This window comes from Cotesia glomerata, linkage group LG4 (assembly GCF_020080835.1).
Source record: "Cotesia glomerata isolate CgM1 linkage group LG4, MPM_Cglom_v2.3, whole genome shotgun sequence".
Lineage (NCBI taxonomy): Eukaryota > Metazoa > Arthropoda > Insecta > Hymenoptera > Braconidae > Cotesia > Cotesia glomerata.
This window is the reverse complement of record NC_058161.1, coordinates 26810855-26831411: the sequence shown is the minus strand read 5'-3', so window position 1 is coordinate 26831411 and position 20557 is coordinate 26810855. Positions and strand designations below refer to the sequence as shown.

The 20557-nt window shown below is 37.0% G+C and overlaps 1 protein-coding gene across 1 annotated transcript; it reads right to left on the bottom strand.

The window, feature by feature from the left end:
- Positions 1 to 1773: 1773 nt before the first annotated feature.
- On the bottom strand, positions 1774 to 4917 carry LOC123262456. The gene is made up of 4 exons (XM_044724675.1): positions 3470 to 4917; positions 2646 to 3179; positions 2187 to 2470; positions 1774 to 2119 (listed from the first exon to the last, which is right to left on the bottom strand). Exons 1-4 carry the CDS (start codon positions 3939 to 3941, stop codon positions 2081 to 2083), a joined length of 1329 nt encoding a protein of 442 aa, XP_044580610.1. The 5' UTR covers positions 3942 to 4917; the 3' UTR covers positions 1774 to 2080.
- Between the last annotated feature and the right edge of the window lie 15640 nt (positions 4918 to 20557).

Sequence of the window (20557 nt, the reverse complement as noted above, 5' to 3'; positions counted from 1 at the left end):
TGTAGCTTGAGTGTCGCTCAAGTGTTTCTTATGATTTGAATGCTTGAACTGTGTCTACTGAAGTAGTCACAAAAAAATTTTAAGCAAAAAATTGAATTAAAATAATTATTTATTATTTTCAAAATTAAAAAAAAAATATAATGAACTGGTATTCCATTGCCGGACTTCTCTAAAAATTTGTACTTTGGGGAGTAGTATTTTTGAAAGTTTTTTTGAAAAATTCTAAAGATACAATCAGGCCTAAAATTTTTATTTCAACTTCAAAACAAAAAAAAATTAGGAAAACGGTTGACCATGAAGGCCATCCCTGCAACTTCCCGCCAATTCTACACCTAAACGCTTAAAATTGCACTTATGACGTTTTTGAACTTTTCAAGCTCATAAATACAATTTGTGTATTATTTTGAGCTCTCCAAGCTCAAAAAAATAACTTATGTATTAGGGTGGGTCAAAAAAAATCGAATAATTTTTTTTGACTTTATACTCTGAAAAATAGGTTCGTAGACACCTAAAAAGAATTCTATCCAAGTATGAACTCTTAATTATAACGGGAAGGTCCTCCGCTTTGCGGGTTTCTATTTTTTCGAATAATCAGATAAAAAATTTATATCTCGCTTCCAACTGCTTGGAAAAATATTCCGTGGCATAGACTTTGTAAGAAATTGAACGCTCTACAAAAAAGGTCTCTTATGATTTTTTCAAAAACCTAACCGATTAAAAGATATTTCTAGTTGAAGTTTGGCTATTTTAAGGAAAATATTCGTTTTATTATGAATTTTACAAGTCGATGAAAAAAATTATTTCGGATTGCGGAACTCATGATTTTGTAGGAAATTTACTGCTCTACAAAAATGGTCTCTTATGATTTTTTGATTAAGTGAAGCCGTTACGAGATATTCATCGTCAAACATTAACGAATATCAATATTTCCAGTTTTTGATCAATAATTCGATAAATTTTAATTTAAACTATGAGTTTCAGGAAAATTTACATAAATTTGAGTTTCGATCGATAAAGAAATGTTATAAACAATTTTTTTAATATTGTTTTCAGTCTTGAGCTTGTTTGATTGCATTAAAACAAGAAATTCGAGCATTTTTTTCGACATATAGCCGATGATTAGTTTAATTTGAAGTGAATGACATATTTCTTTGTCAAATTTAATATGAAAAGTATTGAATCAAGTGAGAAACAACCAGTATTTAACTTTTTTATAGATAAATTTTTTATTGAATTATCAATTGCAATATAATTGTCTATATTTTTAACATAACAGTACGCTATTACTATAAATAATTTCTTTTATTACAATTTGGGAATGTTTTTTGATGTTCTTTGACAACTTGCAATAAGTACTGGAATTGTTCTTCATTTTTTGTCAAGCATTGATTATATTCACTGACTAATGCAACAGCTCGCTCTGCTGAATCATTGACAACTTTTAGTTGTTGAAAGTATTCTTTATTTTCGAGATAACTCTCATTAGTAGGCCATAATTCAACATCGACATCAAGAAAGTCATACGGTAGATCGAAGATTTTGAAAAGATTTAATGACTTTTTAGACACAAAGTCACTCAGAGTTCTCTGCGCCAATGAATTTAAATCTTTTTTAGCAATTACAAATCTTTTAGCTTTAGAATCTGTACCTTCACGAGTATTAACAGCTTCAACAATACTTTTTTTTACTTCGAATGGAACGCCATCGTCAAACAGTGATAAAATGGCAAGTTCATCGCTCAAATACCATAAGTGCGAAATCATTTTTCACACGTAGCTGAAGAAATCAAAGGATTGATATGTTTGTACTCCAATAAATTTTTCATAAACTGCAAGTCATGATAAGCAGCAGTTGTTGCAGAAGTTGATGAAAACCAAGCTTTTAAATACAATGTGACTATAAAAATACAGAAATGACGAAGACCATGCAATTCTTTCTGAGAGAGTTTGAATTCATCTCTGAATAGATACATTTTCAAACTATAAATGGCCTTAGCCATCCATCTAGCATGATGAACAGCACCAGGACGTTTGAAAGAAATCTTTTCTTGAGGCATTTCTCCAAGGAAAATCAATGATAATTACAATAATTCTTTATAATCATCTCGGGGTTGTAGTAACTATCAAAAATAAAAATTTGTCAAAAATAACGAAATTTTTATAATTTAAATCACAGTTAAATCATACCTGTAAAGATTTCGTAATAAAACTAGAGATTTCATCTTTTTTATTCGAAATGATATCAGCAACAACAGCATCTTCAACACCAGATTTATAATTAGTTATATCTATATCATCCCAAAATTTTTTAAACCTTCCAAACATCTGTACATTTGGCCCAGATGACACAGGCCAAAATACTTCAAATGCGCCCCTTAATACGATCTCAAAAATGTGATGACGACATGATAACCAGATCAACTCTCTTCCCAAAATCTTTTCAATTTCCTTACATGTACCGTTGTGAATTCCTGTAGAACAATAATAGATGACTATCGTTAAATTTAGTATTTAAGAAAAATCAATGGTTATATTTCAAATCCAAACGAGTAAACGATTAATACATTTTGATAGTAAAATTCAGTAAGAAATAGAAATTAAACTAGAATGACAACAATAAAATATTTTTTGTAATTGATTGATTACCTGTATTAACAGCCGTAGTGTCAAAACACATCGCCTTGACATACTTAATAATACCCCATTCACTCAATGTTGATAAAATGGCGGATGTTTGATTAACTGCCGTCCCAGAATTCATTTTTGGAACTCCAAGTAATTGTTCAGTACCATACGCAGTTAAAAGAACCGGTAGTCGTTCCACAGATTTGGATTCAATTAGATCATTCAGCATTTTACCATCCCAATGCACTACGTATTTATCGTGTGTTTTAAAATTGTCTTTTAATCCTTGAGCAATGTCTTTTCTTTGAACCATACGAGCTCGTTGGATGGACCTATAGCTGAGCGTTGTATCTTCAATTTTTATACCAACAGCTGATAAAACCGGAGCAATAATGAACATCGCGTTTCTACTGCTGACATTAGCTCTGTCAAGTGCAGAAACGACTTCAGGAGTTAAGACATTTATTTTTGCTCGTTTTGTCGGAATTGGGGGTTCATACTCCAAATCAGATCCAGAATTTGTAGTTCCACTTAATGTATGCGTCGAGAATGATTCTGATTTTCCACTTAAAACAATCCCATGACTGGTAGACGGTTAATTCAAATCTGTAATAAGAATTTATTTTTAAATTAAACAGACAAAATTTCCAGCACTTATTCATTATGATGAGAAGCAATTAAACATGAGTACCAGAAACCGTCGAGTCAAATGTCATACGTAGGAATACTGATATTTATAATGCAAGTAAAGTAGAAAAATGATATTCTCATTGTTTATAATAAATATAAAGGAAGTTTTACACTCCTACCTGAATTTATAACAATTATTTATCTCAGATACTTACTGCTTTCATCTATTTCCATCATATCTGTAGTTGAGTTTGACGCAGGTACAATATTCGAAAGAATCTCTTTGTGTGTACAGAATTTTTGATCCAAATACAACTTCCTAATGTTATCATCCACCCCTTTTAGGGAATTTTTACTTACAATGTCGAATAATTGTTCAAGATCAGTCTGAAACTCCTTTTCTTTTACCTTATCACTTTTCTTATTAAAATCTTTTAGTAATTTCAACCACTCACTATGAAAACGGAGAATTTTTTTGACTACATTAGAAGCTCCACTCGTAGGGATCTGATTTATTTTCCACAATTCAATAACCTTGTCAGCTGAATTTTTTGCACTTTGTTTGATTGAAAACTTTAAAACTTTAAGTTGATAGAAAAACACTCTCATAACCTCTTTCACTTTTGGTAACTTACGTTCAGTGAGTTTTTGCACAGGTATACCGATTAAACGTATTTCTTTATTCATTGTAGAATTATTGATAATAAATGAATTTATATGATGAGAAAATGACTTATTTCGAAAAAATTGTTATTATCATGTATACGAAATGATGAGTTTTTGGAGCACTGAAAATGTACTGATAAAAAAGTAGACAACGAAGATAGTTAAGAAAAACAACATAGGTGGCGCTAGCGTTAGAGTACCAACAGAAGAAGTAATGTAATTCAGAACAAAAGCCTCTCTCACAAAAAATTTATGTATAATTGGTAGAATAAAATTTGAAAATACATACTAAACAACCGTAATAATATGAAATGCCAATGCAATTGACATTTTAAATTATTACAAATAAAGCTTACAAAAAATATCATTAGAACAAAAACTTCTTAGTGAATTTTTGAACAAATAACTCCTGTAGGAGTGACTTTTATGATAGAAATTTAAATTTATGTAAATTTTCCTGAAACTCATAGTTTAAATTAAAATTTATCGAATTATTGATCAAAAACTGGAAATATTGATATTCGTTAATGTTTGACGATGAATATCTCGTAACGGCTTCACTTAATCAAAAAATCATAAGAGACCATTTTTGTAGAGCAGTAAATTTCCTACAAAATCATGAGTTCCGCAATCCGAAATAATTTTTTTTCATCGACTTATAAAATTCATAATAAAAACGAATATTTTCCTTAAAATAGCCAAACTTCAACTAGAAATATCTTTTAATCGGTTAGGTTTTTGAAAAAATCATAAGAGACCTTTTTTGTAGAGCGTTCAATTTCTTACAAAGTCTATGCCACGGAATATTTTTCCAAGCAGTTGGAAGCGAGATATAAATTTTTTTATCTGATTATTCGAAAAAAATAGAAACCCGCAAAGCGGAGGACCTTCCCGTTATAATTAAGAGCTCATACTTGGAGAGAATTCTTTTTAGGTGTCTACGAACCTATTTTTCAGAGTATAAAGTCAAAAAAAAATTATTCGATTTTTTTGACCCACCCTATTATGTATGCTTTTGAGCTCTTCGAGATCAAAAGTTTGATAGATGTTTGATAAAACACTATTTTTAGAATTTTCAAATCACAATAACTTTTTAATGAATGAACCGATTTTCACGCGGTTGGTGGCATTCGACGCAGTTTTCTAAGCTTCATGAAAAATCTTCAAGTTTAAATTGACAGAACCAAAAATTTCGGAGTAATTCCGAAAAAACCTTTTTTTCGGTTTTATTTCGTCAACGATAACTCACGAATGAATCAACCGATTTTGACCGGACCGGCGACGATCGACGTGGTTTTTTTATGTGAAGAGCTAATTAGTTTTTGGAATTGATCGGTAAAGTCATTTAAAATTGATTCCAAAAAAGCACATTCAGAAAAAATTTTTTTTTTGTAGTTTTTTTGAGATTTCTCAAAATCTACCCGTCCGGATCGTTCCAAAGTATATTCAAAATCTAAGTTTAGTCAAGCCCTTTTGAATGGCACCAACTGCGATAAAATCGGTCAAGCCATTCAAAAGTTATAAGAGGTTTACACACACACACACACACACACACACACACACCCCGTGTCGGGCTTGCTGGGTCCCGCATCGGGCGCCTCCTCAGGTGGCGGATAGGGGAATGCCCGGCATATCTGCACGTCAGATGCGTCGGGTACCGAGGAAACAGAATACTCGGGGTGGACCAAAACCTAGCAAAAGATGATATGGAAATGTCAGAAGATTTTCAAACATCGTTTACAGTACAGAGGATGGATACCTCAGTGCCGGCGAGAGAAGGCGTGCAAACGGGCCTAAACTTGTCGTTATCAAGCGACCGTTTGAACAGTGGAGTAGACCCCATGGCTCTGCTGTCTAGCAATGCTAGCAAGGTTACAGGGAGTACGAAATCAGCCCAGATGGCAGAGAACGGACAGCTGAGCAACATTCCTTCAAAAAGTGGAGGACCTTTTGCTCCTGCCACTAATCAAACCCACCGAGGAAGAATGAACTCTCTACCGACCGTCACCGGCCAACAGTCACCAATGGAGAGGCTCGGCAACAAGATTGATGAGTTAGCCGACTTCATAAAAGACAAAAAGAATCTCCACCATGAGATCAGAAAATTGGTTTCGTCTATTAGTACGGCATATAGGCTGGCCAACAAATCACCAACGAAGTCGGCGTCAACGACTCAAACATCTCCGAGTCTGAACAAAAATCACAGCCACCTCTGACCACTCCTAAGAAATTACCACAGCAAGGAGATGGCAACAAGAAGAGGCCGCTGTCCACGCCCAGCCCTTCCTCAGATATTGACAAGCCAGCACAGAAAAAGACAGCCCGGGATGATACCTGGACCAAAGTGACTCGGCAAAACAAGAAAAAGAAAGAACAGGAGCCAGTGACTCAAACTGCTACAGCCCAAGACCAGCCAAACAGCGGTGGCTCCAAGAAACCAAGGAGGAAGAAGACAAGAACTAAAGCTGTCCTAGTCCAACCAGCTGAAGGGCGAACATACGCCGATCTCCTGAAGGAAATCAAGGCCAAGGTAAGCCCTGTCGAGACGGGCGTAGACATAAGGTCTATTAAAAAGACGAAACACGGAGGCGTTCTCCTTGAAATGGCTCGAAAGTCCGAAGACAGCAAGGCATTCACCGATGCAGTAAGGGCAGCCACTGCAAACATCGGCACAGTCAAGACGCTAACACCAACAACAACGATCGAGATCCTCGACTTAGATGAAATCTCTACCGAGAGCGAAGTCCGTGAAGCACTCAAACGTGAATTCACTGACAACCTGGAGGTCAAACGGGTAAATTTGACAAAACCCACACCACGAGGTAATCGGGCAGCCTTCTGCGAACTAGACGAGCCCAATGCGATTAAGGCCCTTGACAAGGCCCGTATACGGATCGGTTTGGTGAACTGTCGTATACGCCCAGTAGTAAAAGTAACACGTTGTTTTAAATGTCTTGGTTATGGACACCAAACACGTCAGTGTGCGGGACCAGACAGAAGCAGGTGCTGCTACAAATGTGGCGGAGAGAACCACAAGGCCGTAAACTGCACGGAGAAGTTAAAATGCTTCCTTTGTGCTTCGGACAAAGATGCCCAGGATAATCTATGCCATATTTCTGGCACTGGAGCGTGTAAGGCATTCCGCAAAGCACTTGCAGAAGCCATGAAAGGTCAGAAATGACACGCATACTACAAGGCAACCTGAATAGGTGCGCCTTGGCGCAAAACCTGCTGCGCCAGCGTGTTTTCGAAGATAAAATTGACGTCTGCTTTATCTGCGAGCAATATCTAAACATCGAAGGTAAAACATGGTTCGCAGACGAAACGGGCACGGCAGCAATTTGGATTGTGAACACAAAGAACGTTACCGTCAACAACAGCGGAGGTGGAGCAGGTTTTGTCTGGATTCAAACCCCCACAACCTACTTCATGAGCGTCTATCTCTCACCTAACGAAGGGATTAGTGTGTTCCGACAGAAACTCGCAAATATAGAAGATGCGGTCACTAAGTTCGACAGCGAAGTTATCGTAGCTGGTGACTTCAATGCTAAATCGGCTGAATGGGGCGCTGATTTCTCCGACACCAGAGGCAACGAGGTCGCTGACGTCGTGGCTAGACTCGACCTCATAGTGCTAAATACTGGGAGCACCACGACTTTCAGAAGACCGGGGTACCAAGAGTCCATCCTCGACATTTCGTTGGCGACTCCAAAAATTGCCAACATGATTGAAAACTGGACAGTATCCGAAAAATACAGTGGCAGTGATCACCAGTTCGTGACATTTAACGTTGGATTGGCATCTGCTCCGGTACCACAACACGACCTTTCTAAGCGAAAGTGGAATGTCAGGAAGCTTGATCCAGAGGCACTGCGAGCTTCACTTGCACGGAGCTGGTCTACCCTTCAGAACAACCCGACTCCGGATACTTGCAGCGAGACAGAAAGGACAGTACTAAATACGATGAAGGAGATTTCCGCCGCATGTGACGCCTCTATGCCGCGGTTGAAAAACCGGAGTTATCGCAGGCCGGCGTACTGGTGGTCAACAGACATAGTGGAACTTCGCAAAATGTTCCATCAACTACGTCGCCGTGCAACGAGAGCCGCCAAACGCTCCCCAAGCCAGGAATTGTATTCAAAAGAGTACAAGCAGGCCAAAAAGATGCTAAATCGAGCCATCAAAGCAAGTAAAGCAAAGTTGTGGAAAGAGATCTGCAACGATCTCGACAATGACATCTGGGGTAAAGCCTACCAAATTGTCGCCAAACGACTTGGAAAGGCTTCACCAGAGGCGCCGAAGTCTCCAGCCTTAATGGATAGCATCGTAGCGGAGCTTTTCCCCAAACACCCACCGCGGGAGAAGAAACACTACACTAAAAACAACGAAGTAACGCCCTTCACAACTAAGGAACTACAAGACGCGGCCAAGTCACTCAAAACAGGAAAGGCACCTGGACCTGATGGCATCCCGGCATCGGTGATCAAGATTATAGCCCTGGAATACCCAGACTTACTCCTGAACACCTACAACGCATGCTTGGCAACTGGCACCTTTTCCGCGGTCTGGAAACGGCAGAGATTGGTTCTCTTAGACAAAGGTAAGGGAACCCCCATAACACCTTCGTCGTTTAGACCACTCTGTATGCTAGACATTGCTGGAAAACTGCTCGAGAAGCTCATACAAGGGAGACTTCGCGACGACATCGACCGTGCTGGAGGTTTTGCCAACAACCAGCATGGCTTCCGGAAAGGTCATTCGACAGTCGGAGCGATCAAGAAAGTCATAAAGACAGCAACACAAGCATGGTCTGGTAGCCTCAAAGCTCGTAAAGTATGTCTTCTCCTCACGCTAGATGTCAAAAACGCATTTAACAGCGCAAATTGGGGAGACATTTTAGACGCTCTGGAGCACAAGTTTGACGCGGAGCCAGAAAATCTGGCACTAGTCGACAACTACCTTGACGATAGAAAGCTAATAGTGGAAACTACTGAAGGCCCACAAGAATACGCCATAACGGCTGGCGTGCCGCAAGGCTCAATAATAGGGCCCGATCTATGGAACGCAGACTACGACGAGCTTCTTGAAATCCCGCTGCCAGAGCAAGTAAAGCTTTGCAGACGACGTTGCGGCCACTATAGTGGTGGACAGCGTGGGAGAGGCCGAACTGCTAGTTCGGGAAACCATCGACATAGTCAAGACTTGGCTTGATAAGCATCACCTGAAACTCACTAAACAGAAAACAGAGATGGTCGTTTTGACACGTCAAGAAAGGTTTCCAAAACCATTCGCTAAGGACATGGGAGGAACAACACTGACGTCAACAAGGGCCCTGCGCTATCTAGGGGTAATGATAGACGAGAAACTATCTTTCCGTGAACACCTCGACAGTGCATGCAAGAAAGCCAGCATGACAGTGTTGCCTAGCACGAATTATGACCAACACTATGGGACCAAGAACAAAAAAGAGAATTCTTCTACAAGCAGTCCACTCGGTACTGCTTTATAGAGCGGAAATATGGGCAGACATATCAAAGCAGAAGACCTACTGGCGAAAGATAGCAGCAGTACAGTGGCGAGGCACTCTCAGGGTTGCCTGCGCCTACCGCACAGTTTCCGAAGCGGCTGTATTGGTCATTGCAGGAGCCGCGCCCATCGATCTATTAGCGTTCGAAAGAGCAAAACTCTATGACGCTAAAGACAGTGATGATAACATGAAGGACGCAAGAACGAGGATAAAGGCGGAAACGCAGCAAGAGTGGCAGGACCGATGGACATCGGGAGAGACGGGCAGATGGACGGCGCGCCTGATCCCAAACATCAACGTCTGGCTCTCTCGGAAGCACGGGGATACGGACTTCTTCCTGACCCAGCTATTGACGGGGCATGGGCAGTTCAATGCCTATCTTTTCAAGATGGGTTTGCACAGCACACCAACGTGCAAATACTGCCCGGATAAAATCGACGACGCCGAACACACATTCTTCGAGTGTGCTCGATGGAAGGACTACAGAAGAAGCACCGAAGAGATCATAGGCACCAGGCTCTCCCCCTCAAGCCTGGTGACCTATATGATCAAACAAGAAGAAAACTGGTCAGCTGTTGCAGTTTATGCACAGCACCTCCTGAAAGACAAAATCGCAGAAAGGGACCAGTAGCCAGGAGTAGGCGTCGTGAGACGCAGCACGACTGGATTGAAGTAATGCTAACGCGGTTCCAATCCAGTCCTCCCCGTACCATCTAGGGGAGAGGGGAAGAGGAATGTTTTTTTTAGTGGGTAAAATCTCCACACTACCGACTATCGATATCTGCCGGAAGATGGGCGGCAGAGTTAACGATACCGGTGTCTTTTGAAGATCTTTTTCGTCCCCTTTAAAAAAAAAAAAAAAAAAAAAAAAACACACACACACACACACACACACACACACATCGATACAGACACCATCGCGGAAATAGTCAGGGAAGCTTCCTAGGACCTCGAAACGTCGAGATCCGACGAAAACTTGATTTACGAAAAACGGGGTAAAACCAATAACTTCCCGATTTTTCTAAATCTTCAATTTTCTTAGCGGGAAGTTTAAAATTAGAAAAATGGTTGAACCTAAAGGCAATCGCTGCAACTTCCCGCTACCTCCGTACCTAGGCGCTCAACAATTCACTTATTTTTTGCGTGGCACGTCATTTCACCCGCGACATTTTGGGGTCACTGTGTCCGGAATATTTGTAATTTTTAACTTCCCGCTAAAAATCTCAGATTTTCAAAAATCGGGAAGTTATTGTTTTCACCCCGTTTTGCAAAAATCGAGTTTTCATCAGATCTCGACGTTTGAAGGTCACAGGAAGCTTCCCTGACTACCCCCGCGATGTTATCACTATGTCTGTATGTATGTGTGTGTGTGTGTGTGTGTGTGTGTGTGTGTGTGTGTGTGTGTGTGTGTGTGTGTGTGTGTGTGTGTGTGTGTGTGTGTGTGTGTGTGTGTGTGTGTGTGTGTGTGTGTGTGTGTGTGTGTGTGTGTGTGTGTGTGTGTGTGTGTGTGTGTGTGTGTGTGACTATGTGACTCGCTTATAACTTTTGAACGACTGAACCGATCGGAACGAACACTTCAGCGACACATATGCGACACATATACGATACTTGAGCGAAACATAAGCAACACGTGCGTTACTTACGCGACGGATGTGCGACACGTTAGCGACACCTACGTAACACATATGCGACACTTGAGCGACACACATGCGACACATACACGACACTTGAGCGACATACATGCGACACATGCACGACACTTGAGCGACACATGTAAGACACTTCTGCGACACATATACGACACTTGAGCGAAACATAAGCAACATGTGCGTTACTTACGCGACGGATGTGCGACACGTTAGCGACACCTACGTGACACATATGCGACACTTGAGCGACACACATGCGACACATACACGACACTTGAGCGACATACATGCGACACATGCACGACACTTGAGCGACACATGTAAGACACTTCTGCGACACATATACGACACTTGAGCGAAACATAAGCAACATGTGCGTTACTTACGCGACGGATGTGCGACACGTTAGCGACACCTACGTGACACATATGCGACACTTGAGCGACACACATGCGACACATACACGACACTTGAGCGACATACATGCGACACATGCACGACACTTGAGCGACACATGCACGACACTTCAGCGACACATATGCGACACATATACGACACTTGAGCGAAACATAAGCAACATGTGCGTTACTTACGCGACGGATGTGTGACACGTTAGCGACACCTACGTGACACATGTGCGACACTTGATCAACACCTTATTAACGCTTAGCAACACATTAGCGATGGTTGAGCCAATTAAAGGACACCTAAGCGATTCATAAGTGAAGCTAACGCGACACCTAAGTGACACTTGTGCGTCGCCTACGTGGCACATGTCTAACATTGAACGACACTTACGTGACACATCAGTGACACATATGCAACAAGTGCGACATTTGAGCAACACTTATTCCACATTTGAGCGAAACATTTGCGATACTTGAGCGGCACTTGTGGATCATTAATTGTGATCAACATGTGTGTTACTTACGCGAAGAATGTGCAACACGTTAGCGACACCTACGCGACAATTTATCGACACCTAAGTGACACACGAAGGAAATATCAGCGACACATGAGTGACACGTAATCGACATATTTACAATACCTGGGAGACAATTACGCGATAATGATGCGACAATCAAGCGTCACTTGATCAACACTTAAAAGACATTAGTTCAACACCGATCCGCCACTCATGGAACACTTTCGCGAGACCTGAGTGTCACCTATGTGACACCTATGTCCCAAATTGACGACACTTCAGCGACTCTGAGGTTGCATCGCTTTTATTGCAGCGAGAATTTTTTTTTTATAAATCGTAACAAAAATGTAAGCATTAACGTATCTGTATGAAAATAAGTCCGAAATAAATTTTCATTTCTTACACAATCTAATTTCTTGACTGAGCCACATGATTATTTTCTTTTGAACTTGTCAGTGCTAAAAAATGATTCTATACTTTTTAGTAGAAAAAATTATTTTCCATTATTACTAGCAAAAACCTTAGCTTTAGAAAAAAAAATAAAATTTTTTTTTTTTTTTTTTCTTAATTTGTTTAAAGTCGTATAAACTACTAAGGTCATGAGCGACTACGGTAGGGGATAAACTTTTGAGATTGGAACTCGTTTTTATTACTTGGGCTGAGCAGAATAATACACTTAAATATTGAAAATATTCATTGGTGTACGCCGGACTCGAACCCGGTCCAATGCTTTGGTAAGCAAGGGCCGGATGCGATAGGCTACTGCGCGCCTAAAATTCCTAGTTATGGTGTCCAATTCAGCACGCAATTTCCTGAGATAAGATTGCTGTGTTAGAGTGACAGGCTTCGACTTCAATAATGCTAAGGCGACAGTGGATGACTCAGTTTGTATCAGCAGTGGTCGACATCGCCACGTCGCTCCATCTTTATTGATGTACTTGGCTAAGTTCTTGAATTCTTTAGTTGACAGCCCCGTGCATTTGAAGTGGATTCAACACCTGCACTTGGAACACATGACACTAGATGTATTTTCCCTAACAGCTAAGGAGCAGTATCCACATGGAAATTTTTTTGGCGGCATAGCAAGTTATTGATATTGGATGGACAGTTTCACTTGGAGAAAGATATTTGATAATAATATAAATTCTGGTGGATATAAATAATTTTTCACTTTCTGTTGTGCAATTTGTCATAAATAACACAAAAAGAGTTTTACAGTTGTTTATTTATGAGGAGCGCTACAGTATAGGTTAAGCAATAATACCCGCGGAGCGAAAATGGATATAATTGTACTATTTACACGTGATATAGTGAATTGTATCCCAGATTATTAATTACTGCATTTACTATTATGCAAGACAAATATAAATAAGCGAAAAAATAATAACAATTATTATTTATTAGTAATAATAGCCAAATGTAAAAAATAGTAAGTCAGCACAGTAGTCCTCTATTGGAGAATTATATATTTTAACCCAAGCAACGCCGAGTTTCGTTGCTAGTAGCCTTAAAAATGTTGTAATAGCAAATAATTTGATTGTCTTTAAATATATTTTCGTTTTATGATTCAGGTCGTTCTTACAACGTCGAACAACTTTTAAATATAGTGAAGAGGTAAATATTGAAAATTTTCATCCATTGAAATTTAATCTTTTAATTAAACTTATTTGAGGGTTAAAAATCTTACTGTTTTTTTTTTTATCTTCAATTTTTTATGTTTGCATAGTGATCCTGAAATAAATTTCGAAGGTGGAGAAGAAACCTTGAGGAAAATCCTCCACGACTCCGATTACAACTGGAGAAAGAGAGATGGTCGCCGATATTTAAAAGGACAGCCTGATATTCAAATGGAAAAACGTGCATACTTACAAGGCTACATGGAGAACTACATGAAGCCTGAAGATGAACGACTAGATCCAATATTTCTGGACCTTTCAAAACGGTACAGGTAAAACCAAAGATTGGCAGAATGAGGATCGACGTAGTTGTTCATTGAGAAAAGGATCATGTGGGGCTTGGTACATTGTCGCTCATGCTGGTGGTAAAGATGGCTTCGTTGAAGGAGCATCTTTATTTTTCCGTTCGGAAAAGAAACCGAAAGAAGAAGATGATTACCACGGTGACATGAACGCCGAAAATTTTGAAAATTGGTTCCGGAAAGACTTTGTACCAAATTTAAAGAAACCGTCGCTGATCATTCTAGATAATGCACCATATCATTCAGTGCAGGTATTTGTATAAAATTGGTTAGTTTCAAGTGCCACGAATTTTTCCATTTATTAAAATTTTTTCAGTGCCATCAATTTTTAATAAAAAATTATTTTTACGTGTTTTTTACGAATTCTATTTAAAGGTGAGCCGAATTCAGTTTCCACATATCAATTATTTGGAAAATGCATTCATTTTAATCAGTTACATTTCCGCGATCTCGCAATAAGAACAATTAATCGCTTATAATATACAAAAATTCCTACCAAATTTGGTGTCAGCAGAACTTAAAGTTTAAAAATTGAAATTCATTATTTTAACACCCACTCCCGTATGCCATATTAAGGATACCTACAAAATTTGGATTCTGGAGCTATAGTTTGGAAATTAAAAATTGTAATTGTTAACATCCAATCTCGCCATCCATTCTGGAGGTGGACTGTCGTAAAAAATGCTTTTTTGTCATATCAATTGCGAAAGTTGAATTTTCGAGCAACTTGCAGAGGGCGCCAAGTATACGATTTCTGGAAATCTATAGTTTAGTTGACTTACCTCGCACTAGTATTGAAAAGTAACTTCTCTTTCTCTCTCTCTCTTTCTCTCATTCTGTCTCTACACTCCTACAAGACTACTATAATACGCTATAGATAAGTCGATTTATCTTTAAAATTTTTGTTCGAACTCAACCTATAGAGATTCGTTATAGAGGGCGAGCGAGAAATTAAAAAAGACGTGGCTAATGAAGGGTTTATTTTTTAAACAATAATAAAAAATTATATGAAATTAAAAAAAAATATCCTATCAAATACCTAGAATTGGTGGTAACTTCAACGTAAGGGGCTGAAGGGGGGTTAAAAAGTATAGATGGTCAGGTAGAAATAAAGCCGAGACAATACTGAGATACGGTTACTAACAAGAAGAGCAGATACCTATTCAAGTTTTTAAATGAGAGAGTTGTCAGAGGGTAATGTAGAAGAGGTTCGGAGAGAACTTAAAGGAAAAATAAAGAGAGCTTAAATACTAAGAAATACAGTCGACGCTCTCTGTATTGGACCCCTCTGTATTTGACCGCTCTCTGTACTTGACGATCCTGTCTCCCACTATGATTTGTTGTCCAACCAATCAAAAAAAAATACAGTGGCGGGTATATTTAAATGCAACGGCGGGAATATTCAAACTTCAAAAGTTACAAAGTACTTTACAAATACATGATTATTTAGTAATAACTTACAAAAAATATCAAATATCATTTTCTTTATTTATTATCATTATTATTATTGCAATTCTTATTTAAATTTGAATAAAAAGTATTTAATATATTAAAAATACTGTAAGGTTTTCTCTTACATAACATAAAATCACATTCTATTCATTAAGTATTTTTAAAATTATAAAGAATAAATACAGTAATGTTAAATTCAAGACAAATTTCAAATTACAACATATATTTTCTAAATTTGTAATCTAGATTATTAATCCACATAGATAAATTATTTAAAAAACTAATTTTTTTCTAATTTTCAACTTACGATACAATTTTTTTTTTTATTTGTGAATCACAAATCCGACTAACTCTTGACTAGCTTTTTGGCAGGCATTAAATACGTTCTCCAGCCTTCAACCTCTCTATAATATTTAAGCGCTGCTCTATGGACAAAATATTTCTTTTTTTCTGTAAATAAAAAATGTTTAGATTAGATATTAAGTAATAAAAATAATATATTTAATTTTTTTTATGTATTTTCAATCTTCAGATTAATTAAAAATCTAAAATGAATCCAACATTGAAGGACAGTAAAAATTAATGATACCGAAGTTAGCAGTCAGCTGTCAATTTTAAAAATTTTTATAGTAAATCAATTATAATTAAAAAATGCTTCTTAAAATTTTCACTTGTAATTTTTATTAATTTTTACATTTGGAATTTTTTAATTAAATTATTTTTATAATCAATTATAATTAAAAAATGCTTCTAAAAATTTTCAATTGTAATTTTTATTAATTTTTACATTTGGAATTTTTTTATTAAATTGTTTTCATAATTTAATTGCCATAAAATTCTAAAAAAATTTTTAATGTCTGTCAACTTCAATGTTGTTACGGCCACGCGTAACACATTAATGAATAACTAATCAGTAAAAATCCTTAATTAATGATGGAACTACGAACTACTGTAACACCGTACCCTTAAACAACTCTTTTTAAAAAACATTTTTTTTGTTTTTACATAAGACGAAAGGAAAACACAGATAAGAATATTACTCGAGCGAGATTTGAAAAAGCTTATCGTCTTAGTTGCGACTACTCGTTACCAAAAGGTTCTGAGAGAAAAACATTATTTTCGGTTGTCCCGAAAAACCGCCTGTAAACGCCGGCAAATAACTTATCTAGGAGCCCATCGCGTATGCAGCCATGGGGGAAGTAACCAGCTGCTAAACATGACCTTTAATAGAAATAGCCAGCGGCCAAATCCCACGAACATGACCTTTAATAAAAATATTCTTCGCGCATTCCTGCATAGAAATACTACAGATTATTAAAAATATATCGTACGATGTATTGCAAATGAATGACGAATGTACGGTTGCATGAATGGTATGATCGTTGATGTATGGTAATCCATGCATCATCTGCTATATCACCAGCACATGAAACTATATGTGCTGTATATCATGTGCAATATATGAAGAATATATGTAACACCGTATATTTATCGATACACATAAGAATCGTGCATATGCGAAGTAACATATTGATGAATGTATGGTTTATGCATAAAGATAATGTATTATTGATGAATATCCTATATTAATAATAGAATAATTAATAATAATGGAATATGAGATGATATACCTTTAATTGCGATATATTTTTTATAGATATCTGTGGTCAATACGGACACGACTTCGTATATCGCATTATAATGCATTCGATTATATATTTGACGCATATAAACCCTTTTTCAAACGAGTTACGTAACACGGCAACGCCTGAGCCTGGCTACGCGACCAGCCACCATGGTACAATGGCGGATCCGCGGATATAAAAACCCCAGCCGCGGAAGCAAAGGCGGCACTCATCGGGAAGTCGGTAACCAGTATTACGGTCCGTGATATTTTTCTTACATTAAATATTTATTTAATTGAATTTACCGAGTGCCCAAATTCAATAGACAAGCCATCGACTTTAATAAAATAAATATTAATAATTAGAAAGTTACAAATTAGCTTAATTGTATTAAGACAGAAACGGTTAATTATTTCTACGTTTTATATTATATTGGTTGACAAGTTATCGGCTTAAATAATTAATTCACATTTAAAAATAGTTATTCAAACAATTCCTTGGATCGAGAAAATAAATCAAACAAAAGATATTTCAACTCTCGAGTGAATAATCTGAGCCGCTGCATACGGTTATCAGCTAGCCGGAATTTAGAAAAGAAAAATCATTACGGTTCGACCATCGTGAAAAAAGGGAATAATAACTATCAATAAAGGAATCTCGAAACAACAGAATACGTACGGTACGTGAGCACAAATCGCGATACCTCACGCGTCCTAAATAAATAGCCGCCAAGTCGAAAATAAGAAATAGAAAATTACAAAACCGAAAACCACTGGACAACATCAGCCACTATCGAAAATCCAACTATTCAGTTCGAAAACATGAAATTTTGTTGTTGAGATAAAAAAAATCTCACTGTAAGAAACTTATTCAGAAAGGTAAGGGAAAAGTTAGACGCGACAGTACAGAACAAGTCCATCACGAGTATCCTCACCTCAGCAAACAACCGCTGAGTCACGGGGCGAGGCCCGGAGCCACAAAACTATCGTAGGCGATCGGAATTAACCCGGTCGCATTCAACCTTCAGAAAGTAGGAAAAAGTTTTCATGCTTTAGCATTGCTATTGCATAGTGATTCCCAAACGCCGAATTCCATAGCCGTTACCCAGATATTACATCAAAATTCTATACTAAGGGTTATTAAAATTTCAAATGAGTAGGAGGGACTTACGCTCGTATAAAAACCCAGCCACGGCAACCGAAAAACGCCAGTACTCCCTATAACCACGGGTGTGATTAGTAGTTCAGTGTTCTTCTGAAATTTACTCAGTAATTAATAAATTCTGAATTCCAACCAGTCAATCATCGATAATTACTCTTGTATTCAAAATTTATCATAATAAACAATCGTAAGTTATTCGAATATTACGGATTTGTTAATGAATTACCTTGATTAACTAACTTAACCATTTACTTAATTAGTCGCCAATCATTACCATCGGTCAACGCCCTTAGTATTTTGGACGCTCAGGTACTTGGATGAGGACCCAACGACAACAGTATTTATTCATACAGGTATAATTCTTTCTCAGTTCTATTCCATACAAACTCACTTGTTTTCTCTTTCGCTTGTGCCCCGACCTACCCCAACAGGGATACCCCAACAGAGCAAGAATTTCTCACGGTTCATTATAAATTCGTGAATCCATTGTCCATTAAAAACCCGCGTGCAGTTGCCTATAGGCGCGGTTCCCGCCTCCCGAGATATATAATCTTCAGTGATTAGTCTCAAATTTAAGGAACTGATTAATTAATTGTGTTATCGTCACCCGGACGTAACAATGTCATAAAAATTAAGGTGTTGTTAATCAAATGAACTTATTTATAGCTATTACTAAATTTTGAATACTTTGACTTACCTTTAAATTTTCTGAATCACTAGACATTTTAAATTTTATATTTTAGTATCACAAATAATTAATAACATTTATTTTAGACACAAAAAGTGAGGTTAGGTACGGACGATTGCTGACGTATATTTTAAGAACACTGCGCATGAAACCGCGCAGGCCTGCGCGGACGACACTTGAGAGTTGGTGTGGTGGGGACAAAAGGACGAGTCAAATACAGAGGATGGTCCTGTACGGGCGACTCAAATACAGAGAGCGTCGACTGTATTCTTAAATGCTAAGAAATCCTTCTAAAGTCGTCCCAGTGAGAGTTTGGACCTCGGGTTTTTTCGGATTTTTACCCCCACTATAGCGCAATATTCATGAACGCTCTAAAAAATGGTTACTCCGCCTGAATGAAATAGTCCTCATGTAGAGAGCCTAACAAACATGTCATTTTTTGTAACCTGCAGGTGACGACAGTGGTTATGGCAGCTGCGAAGGTAAGGTAGGTTACAGCTGACAACTATATAGTGTTTCGTAAATTAACAATTAAACTATGATTCAATAACAAATAATAGATAAATGAATAAAAAATTGTTAAAAAATTTTTCAATTTTATATAAAATATTAATATATATTAAAAAATAATAAGTATTTATATTTAATTTTTTTCGTAGATTTAAAGCAAAAAATGAATCGTAGCTATTCCTATCTTTTGTGGTATTTAACAAAAATAAAGTAATAATTAAAACAAATGTAATATTATTAATTGCGTTTTTATCTATTTTTTAACTATTATTAATACATTGTACATTGTTGTACTATTATTGTACATTGCTAAAATATTGCATTGACTTCGTTGATCTTTGTTAGATTTTAATTGTTAAATTGTCAATAATCATAATTTTTGTATTAGATAGCCAGCATCAAATGAAAAGAGGGAGAAGACAAGTGGTCAAATTCGTTCAAAAAACGATTGTAACATTTCAAACCAAGGATATTGAAAGCAAGAAAGCAGAGGAAGTTCACGAAATGTCATAACTCTGATGGAAAAAATGTTGTGATAATATTGCCTACTAATTTTCAAAAATTGTTATTCAAACGAAATTAAAATATGTATTCACATTTGCCATGTCTTTCATTTTTAAAATTTAACAATATTGTAAGATAATATAATATAAATGTATCCAACATTTTGTAAGCAGTAAACGAAAAAATATCTTGACTTAAACTTTAATTTTTATTCTCATAAATATCATTTTTTATTTTTCATAAGCCTCAGTTATTACAGTTTTATTCCAGTTGATATTTTAATTAGTATAATAAGTATTTGTTTTTCCTGCATTGAATAACAAATAAAAATTGCACTACAATATTGTTGTAATACTTTTGGTATGACATTATATTATAAAAAAAAATATGTCATTCTCATTAATATATTTTCATGAGTAACTCCACAACCAGATTTATTGTTACTCGAACTAATAAAAAATTTTTGTGAGAGCGAAGTTCTTTTGGAGCGAGATACTATTTTATTATGTCAAGAAAAATTTTACTTTGTTCAAAACAAGAAACTTTAAGTATTTCAAAATATTCTCTTGAGTTGAAAATTTTTATTTTCTATGCAGAATTTAATATGATATGAGTTAT

Bases quoted from the DNA above. Each gene is read 5' to 3' on its own strand.
- LOC123262456 (XM_044724675.1), bottom strand. From the start codon at position 3,941: ATGAATAAAGAAATACGTTTAATCGGTATACCTGTGCAAAAACTCACT. The intron at 3,180-3,469 runs GTAAGTATCTGA...GTGGAAAATCAG, and splicing joins GATGGAAATAGATGAAAGCA to AATCATTCTCGACGCATACA. The intron at 2,471-2,645 runs GTAATCAATCAA...ATTGTTCTACAG, and splicing joins CACTACGGCTGTTAATACAG to GAATTCACAACGGTACATGT.